At 47.5% G+C, this 8,678-nt stretch overlaps 1 protein-coding gene across 1 annotated transcript in view; it reads right to left on the bottom strand.

The window, feature by feature from the left end:
* SOX17 (SRY-box transcription factor 17) overlaps positions 1–955 on the bottom strand; it is a 2,384-nt gene extending 1,429 nt beyond the window's left edge. Inside the window, exon 1 of the mRNA XM_040625561.1 lies at positions 473–955. Coding sequence (XP_040481495.1) covers positions 473–779 — 307 coding nt within the window. The 5' untranslated portion in view covers positions 780–955. The remainder of the gene's footprint in view (positions 1–472) is intronic.
* Between the last annotated feature and the right edge of the window lie 7,723 nt (positions 956–8,678).

Below are 8,678 nucleotides of genomic sequence, written 5' to 3'. Positions count from 1 at the left end.
AGAGCTCAAGTTAAAGAGTGAAAGTCTGCGACTCCAGAGGCCGAGCGGAGTCCAGACACTTGGGGAAGACAGGACATGTTGGGTCCTCTAAGGGAAACCCTCCCTTCTTTTAGCCTCTAAGAAGCGGCTTCCCAGCTCTCCCATTCCCGGTCTTTCAAGGAACTGAAAACGTCCCCTACTCAGGGAAGGAGCGGGGAAACGAGCAGGACCAACCTCGGCTCCCGGGACACCTTCGCGGCGGCAAGCCGCCTCCCCAGAGCCGTTGTAGCTGCGCCCCGGTCACCCGGGTTACCCGGGCACCGACAACACAACCTTTTGGATAGTCGGGAGAGGGGATGCGGGAGGAGAACCGAGGGGCACTGGGAAGGACGCTGGCGGCACCACACCACTGGCCTCGAGACGCTCACTCCTCTTAGGCTCAAGGAAGCGGCTCCGCGATTGGCACCACCCTGGGTCGCAAGCTCGGACTCACCCAGCATCTTGCTCAACTCGGCGTTGTGCAGATCCGGGTTCTGTTGCGCCAGGCGCTTGCGTTCGTCCTTAGCCCACACCATGAAGGCGTTCATCGGCCGCCGGATGCGAGACTCGCCCTTGGCTCGGCCCGCCGCCCCAGCCGGCGCCCCGCTGCTCGCCGCCGCCTCGCCCTTCACTTTCATGTCCCCGAGGGGGCTCAGCGACTCGGCCCAGGGGCAGGGGCCCAGCCCGGCCATCACCGCGGGCAGCGCGCTGCGGGTCTGGCTTTGATCGTCACTGGCGTACCCCGCATCCGGGCTGCTCATGGCGCTCCAGCCCTGCCCCGCGCCCCACAACCCTCCGCCGGACACGCCGCCTCCCCCAACCCGGGGGAGGGGGGTGGGAGCGAGGGACGGAGATGCCCCGTGGGCTGTCCAAGTCTCCCGGGCCCGACCCCGCTGCCGACGTTCCTGGCCAGTCCCAGCCCACCGCGCAACCAGCGTCCCCGCCGGCGCAGTGACACTGCGAGCGCCGCGGGCCGCGGGCCCTTTTCTGCACTGATGTGGCCAATGGAGTGGAGGGGGCGGGCCGGGTGAGCGCCCTTAGGCCCACGCCCAGCCAGCCGCATGAGTCCCAAGTCACAGCTCAACCCCACGCCCGCCCTTTCTCCTCCCCCGGCCCCGCGCCCAAGGCTACACCTGCCCCCGGGAAAACTGGCTGAAGCCGGGCACTGGCGCCACGTTCCCTCCGACCCGGGAAGAGGGACTCCTGAAAAACCTTCTGGAATGTTGACTGTACCGCTGGATAGAAGTAGTTGGCCATGATAGTTCGAATGAACACACTAAACATACACTCTTTTTTTTTCTTAAATATGATCTTTGTATAATTTGGGTTACTATGCAGCCATTTGAAAAGAATAATCTATGTATGTATATACACACATATTCAGAAAGATTTTTATATTAAGTGGAAAGAGTAAGTTAACATTTCAGCATACATTATTACAGGAGCTAAGGATTTCGGGGGGGTGACTTAACTATCTTCCAGGGAACCCCCCCGTGTCTTCTTCAAGTGTGTTTTATCGAATGCAATACGTAATAAATTAAAAATACATTCTCTTCCCAAGGACTCAACTTGCTTGTTGTACGACATTCAAAATGCTATGTCCAAGGTAAATTCTAATTTCTAAAACAAGATTCAGTACGGAATGACATCCTGTAGCCAATATTCCATCATCCTGAAGAATTAAAACCTTTATTAATAACGATGAAGCAACCCTTGAAAATTTGTACCTGAAATCTATGATAAACATAAAAGGTTTCTCATACATGATCAGTAAAAGAGGCAAGACTTAGTTTTGGTTTCTAAAATGTGCTAACACTAGCAGCAATATTTATCTTGAAGCCGGTCTAATGGAGGATAGAGCTCTCCCGTTGCTCAGCCGAGTAACTGTAGCTCTTATAGGATTCTATACATTTCTTTAGACTGAAATGAAAATCTGAAATGAGTATTCAACTTGTGTTTAAATCTGAAACTTTTCAGTGGGATTTTTTAAAACGCCCTCACCTTGCACTTACATGGCACAGCCCTCCAAGGTTAGCAAGCTAGTTTATCCTTATAATTCTGTGAGGTAGACACTGTTACATATTACATGATAGGAACCTGAGACACAGTGAGGTTAAGGAACTTCCCTGAGGTCACAGTGTTGAGGAGCAGAATTCATCTCCAGTAATCTGCCCTAATTTTGAGCTCCTAATCACTAAACCAAACTGTTGTGTTTATGTTATTTGTATATCTGTGTTTTCTAAGGCAACTAACAGCCATTTCTGCATAATTCCATAACTTTGCAAAGAAATTAATACATCAATGTCCAGAACAGATTTTCTTTGTTTACTGTGAAGGTGTGATGATAAGCTAAGGCTTATATCCGGGATCTGGGAGGTAAATGCTGCAGCTTTTTGGTGAAATTAGAGTAACAAAGTGTTTTATCAAGTCTCCTTACGGGTGGTCTCCATAAAAACAAAGAAACACAATGCCTTAGGAAACCTCTGGACTTCAGTTTCTCTGACATTGCTATTCCCCCCCCCCAAAAAAAAACTCCTTCACACTGGTTTTAAGCCAACTTTACTTTGACACTGAGAGGACCTGTGAAGCATTGGCTGCCCTCCCTCACTTTTAGAAGCCGCTCTTCATACACAGGATAAATTAAGTGGTTCTAGTTCCTGGGTCTCTGAAAAAAAAAATTTAATCTGAAGAAAATCATAGACAACTGTTATTTTTAATGGGTGGTTTTGAAGCAGCTGATCTTAAACAAATTTAACTGATTGTGTACCTTTCCTTTAAAGCTTTTTTTTTCTGAAATAAAATGGGCTTGAAAATTAAGCATAATTGCATTGCAAATGGTTATATAAATAAGGAAAGTAAGAGTAGAGAGAACAAATTCACCCCATAGCGCCTTGCTCCTTATTTTCTTGGCGATCTTCTCTAATTTTTCTGGATAATAATCAATGTCTTTGCAAAGATCTCGAAGCAGATTCTGTATTAGTGCAAAAGTTTTTTATGAACAGGAGTTTCGTTAGACTAGAGATAGAAAACCGAACAAAAACAATGCCCATTCCAGAATCCATTTTATCTGCCTATATTAATCTATTTGATTAGTTCTGTAAAAATAAAATAAAATAGGGTACAGGAAATTCAATCCAACTGTGAGTCCAAAGAAAATGTATATGCATGGATTTGCCCTTGTACACTTTCTTCGTTCTCATTTTCTTCCTGACCCACACCATTCCAGGGAGAGGTGTAGAGAGAAACTGATGGGGGAAACAACCTGGAGGATCTCCATTATTATTTGCATGTTTTCCTGGAGACAGACTACTGATTTTTGTTGGGTAAGAATACTGAGAACTCAGGTGAGAGCACAGCATCAATAGGATGGAGCGGGAGCGTCAGATTTTGCGTCCCTCCCCCCACTTCATAGAACGCATTCCCCGGCAGTTATAAAGTAGCAGTTTACTTATATTTGCCCGTTAGGAATTACGGTGACTTTTTAAGACTAGTCCCTTTTACCTACCGTTTCCTAGATCTAATTTCTTCTGATCATTCATTTGTTATGTATTGGGGGTGGGGGGCGTTGAGGGCTACGGCGCCGCAGACCAGGCTATGGTGTGTGGACTCTTCTATTTCGGTCTCTTTACTAAACGCGGTGTTGGAAGTCGAGCTCTAGACGTTATCAGAGCCAGCCACAAATGCCACATGAAAAGCAGCAAACATCCGGAGTGGTTTCCTGCAAGCCTTGCTTTTCTCAACACGAGAGATTTACGCGGGGGATTCGGGCGGGGGTGGGGGACGACAAACAAGTTTCGCGAGTAAGAGCCTCGTACACCCGCTTGTGTAGCCGGCGGGTGCATTTGCATGGCACAGTTCAAGATCTCTGGGTTCCTGGCTACTAATTGCATTCACGGTCCGGTCCCCAGGCCAGACTCGAGGCTCGAAAGGCTGGGCGAGGAAGCGACTAGCGCAACAAGAAGCTGTGCCCGCTGCCGCTTGGGGCCTTTGGCCAGCGGGCGCAGAAATTAACCCGGGTAGGTGACGAGCTGTGGCTCAGACCCGGGGGAGTCGGAGCCGCGCTTTTCCCGGGGCCCCTGAGTGAGCAGGCAAAGACTGGGTGATTTCCTGCAGGGTTTTGTGTCTTGGATGCTCTGGACGGAGGACTTTCACGTAGTTAGGGAAGGCAGCGGGCACCCAGACAGATCCGGGTTGGCTCTGGAGAGCTAGTCCTTGGGGGCGGGGAGGGGAGTGCGCGCCGCAAACCCAGGGAAAACGCCGAGGAGGCCCGCCGCTAAATAGACAATGGTATCCCTGGAACAAAGCACAACAATAAGGCCTTTGCATTTATAAATCGCGCGCCGGCGGCGGCCTCCGGGAGCCCGGCGGGAGGCGGCAAGCGGCGGCGGAGCGCGGCCGAGGCTCCGCACCTCCCAGGTAGGGCCGCGTAGCAGAACGCCGCCGATACGCGCCGCGTGCCCCGGCGCCGACTGGGCGGCGGAGCCTCGCGTCTCGGTACCTTGAGCGTCTCCTCCCTGTCCCTGGGCCAGTCCCCCGTATGTCCGGGATGCAAGGTCGAAGGCCGCGGGCGGGATGGGAGAGGTGGGGAGGACGAAGTGGTGGGGAGGACGAAGTGGTGGGGAGGATGGAGTGGTGGGGAGGACGGAGTGGTCCGGAGAACGGGGCCACCGCTCCTGCCACCCCTCCCTGTCACTCCCCAGGGTCGGAGCCTCACGGACCTGGCAACTTGCTCTTGGCCCTAACCCCTCCGCTGTGCGGGAGCCGAAAAAGGACGACGGCGGCGAGAGGGGCTTTGGGGACGCCCGTTCTGCAGGAGGATGGGAGGCGTGCGTTTTGCTTTCACGCCCTGTCGAACTCCCTCCGCCGGAATCCCTTCCCAGTACGCGGACCCCTCGAGGCCGCCCCCGAACCGCGCCCTGGCAGCTGGCGACTCCTCGGTCGTAACCCTGTTCCCGCTTGGCTCCGCCTGGGGTTTGCACCGGCGAAGCAGGAAATGCGCTGTTCCCGGTCCACTTCCCTGCTCAGAAATTCGTCCGCGGGGGTGTTTCTCAAATCCCCCCACCCCCAGTCCCAGCTGTGGTTCTGGTTAAAGTGTGGACTCCTTCCCTTTATTCTCTAGCAGAGAGAACCTCAGAGTCCCCGGAGGTTGGAGGGCAGGCGGCCTTTGGGGTGAAGGAGAAGGCAGCCCAGCTCCTTCTCCGTTTTCCATGCGCACACTGTCCTGCTGTCCTCTTCATATCTGCCTTGCAACTTGAGAGGGAATTTCAATAGCGGCATGGCTTCTATGCATCTGCTTCTGCTGACCTCCTACTCCCACCCTCCTCACACCCTAGAGGAGGTAAGGGCTTTCCTTGTAAAGCTGTATCTTCAACTGACCCATCTTATCAGCACCGAGCCCATGGTGAGCAGAACACTTGCACTCCCACCCAAAGGTGAGCAGTCACGGGCCCCTGCCTTGGAGGAATGCACAATGCAGTACCCTTAGTCTTCCTCTCTAATTATTCACTTCCAGCGGGGTGTTCTAGGCCTGTTCTCCTGTGATCATTTGTTCCTGGCTTGTAAAGGGGATGCTGACATCAGTAGGCCAAGTACTCTGAGGTTTTTGTTTTTTTTTTTTTTTCTATTAGAGGTAAGAAGTTTCCTTTCCACCCAGAAAACTCTGGCTTGCCAAGTTTCCCCAGTCAGCAGGGCTGGGTTTGGGCAGGTAGTTGGTTAGGGCGAGGTGTACGTTCTGTGATCTTGGGAGTGATCAAAGTTAATAGGTCATAGGACAGGCCACTCCTGACAGCACTCAACTCTGCACTCTTCTGTGCAACCTCAGCCACAAGTATATCATTTTAAAATCAGCACCTGAGTTGGCTTCCAAAGTTTCTAAGCAGGAGGGAAAACACTGGGAATCCTTGCTGGTTTCCTTGGCAGTCAAGTCTTTTGTGGGCCTCTGTGGCCTGAACTTTCTTCTCCCCTTTCTTTGACCTTACCAAAAACATTGTCAGTACTCTTTAAAGCCTGCACTCTTCTCTCTCACCCTCTCCTACATCAGCTGGGTCCCCAGTCATGGAGCACCTGAAATCTCACCTCTTCTGAGGATGAACTCCAGTCCTGTTGCTTCTCTGCACCCATTCAGCATGGGAGTCCCGCCCAAGAATGTGCATGTTCTCATGTGGATGTAAGGCATAAGCAAATTTCTATCTTGAGGCATTTTGCACAACCAAAATCTTGAGTATTAATTTCTTCATAATTGTAGAGAAAGAAGTTTCAAATACATTCACCCACCTGATTCTCACAGCAGCCCTGGAGGTAGGCAGCCTTTGTTATAAACCTCATTTTTCAGACAAGGTGACTGAGACAGAACAAGGATAGGGAACTTGCTCAAGGACGCATGACAGGATGCTTGGACCACCTGTTTGCCCTTGTTCTCAGTGGTGGGTCTTGGTCTGAATTTCTTTCAGTGTCATGTCTACAACTCACAAAGGGCCTGATGGTGTTGGTAGGGACTAACTAATGACAGTGGACAGGTAGAGATGGATTAGGATTCTTGACAGAAGCTTCTGGTGTGGTCCCTAACCAGGTCGCGATCATTTCCTTAATATCAAGGATGCTGGGCTGTAACAAGAAAGCATTTTCATTCAGAAGATCTACAATTAGGTATTTTTATTAGATCACATAACCTAAGTAAGCCTTAGTGGACATCTCATTTATTTTGAATATTATTGAACAAGCAATATTTGAGTATTATATTTGTGTATTGTGAACACTTTCTAATTCCACTGGAAAAATGAAAACAGTTCAAAGTTCTGTGGGGATAAAGTTCAAATATAAAGAAGCTGAGGTCTTTAAAGCTCTGCCCCTGTACTTCCATTAGTTCAGACAGAAAGAGACTCTGTTAATTATATGAAACTCTGGGGTCTTGTCACATGTTTAAAGTTTATGCCGTTAGTCTCTAGACCCACTGCTGACCAAGTCTTTAAGGCACAACAACATATATGTAGCAGCCAGGTAAAGAAAATTCTCTCCATTCTTACTGCTGTTTGGGAGAGCAATGGATGGCAAATATCAATTTTATTTTATGAAGTGGAAAATTAAGGCACAGAGCCACTGGGTAATTTGCTTAATGCTTCTTAACCAGTCTACAAGACAAGAGAATAGTTTATTTCTTTAATTAACAAATAATTCTCTAGCACCCATAAGTCTGAGGCTCAGTGCATCCTGAGCACAGATTTGGGAGTTGAACTGCTTGGAACTGAATTCACATTCTACAGTTTATCAGCTGTGTATCCTTGGACATATTACATATCCTGTAAGCCTCCTCTGTAAAGTAGAAGATAATTACAGTAATAACCTCAGAGTTTTATGAGGCTGAAATGAGTTAATTGTTCATAAACTGCTTAGACTAGGGCCTAGCACATGATAAGTGTTACACAGGTATTTAATAATAAAATATAATAATTAAATTTAAATTAATGCAGGCCAGCATATGAAGACATGCTGGATACATTTTAAAGAGCTACTATAGTACTGAAGGTAAATGCATTGTAACAATTAAAGAAATGTTTTCAAGAAAAAAATTAAGGGCATTTCATTATATTGTAGCATTATTATAACTAGTAATAACTAACATTATCCTGCTTTCATCAAAATTGTCTATTACATTGGCAGAAGTTTTTAGAGAGTTCTATAAACTATTGTGCATTTTCCAATTACATGTGAATATGAACATTTTAACTTCTTGGTAAAAAATATCTTTGTTTTATGCATGTCAGCCTTCTAAAATTGTGTTAAGACTGGCAAGGAAAAAATTACATAGAATCATAAGACATTCAGTATTCCATTAGAACATCTCTGAAATGCAAAGAGACACCTTGCAACCAGTACTTACCTGGGTAGGTCTAGATTCCTCTCCTAAAGTCACAGAGACAAAGTTAAATTTTGGGAACTATGCCTGGTACACATATATTTAAAGGAAGAGCAACCCACCAATGCACAAACCTTGCCTGGATCTTTCAGTGTAGTATAATGAAAAGATTCTAAAGTCTAGTTGTGGTTGTTCAATAACTTGCCGCTAGGTAAACTGCGAGTCTGTTAAACTGCCTCATGCTCAGCTTTCTCAAAAAAAAGAAGAGGATAATACCTCCTGTCTTCCCAACTTTTCCAGATAAAGAACAAAAATCACAAAGACTTTTACAAAGTAAAAGTGCTGAGTGAAACTATGCTGGAGTGTGTGTGTGTGTGTGTGTGTGTGTGTGTGTCCATGAATGTCTAGGTATATATGCATTGAGAGAAGGTTCTTTGTACAGGGGGAAGAAAAAGCAAATTGAGTATAATGGAAGTAGGGATTATAGAGAAGACTGTACTACTTGAGCTATAATGGAATGCTGCTGTTTTTAGAGCAAAAGGTTTTGTTTTGTCTTGTTTTTAAACCAATTACTATGCAGAAGGTCTCAGCTTTGATACAGGACAAAACAGATGCTGTTTTTATGAACTAAGACTGTGGATTTACTGGATAGCCATTATTTTAGGAAAGCTAATAGATCATTTCAGTGGTTAATTTAAAACTGGAATTTAGAGACAAATAGACAACTCCTTCCTTTTGACACTTCCTTTTTACATAACATTTCCCTGGACCTCACCTGACATTTACAGAACCCTATGACAGAAAGGGA

Source organism: Ursus maritimus, unplaced genomic scaffold (assembly GCF_017311325.1).
Source record: "Ursus maritimus isolate PB19 unplaced genomic scaffold, ASM1731132v1 scaffold_9, whole genome shotgun sequence".
NCBI classification, from domain to species: Eukaryota; Metazoa; Chordata; class Mammalia; order Carnivora; family Ursidae; genus Ursus; species Ursus maritimus.
This window is presented reverse-complemented; position numbering and strand designations above follow the sequence as displayed.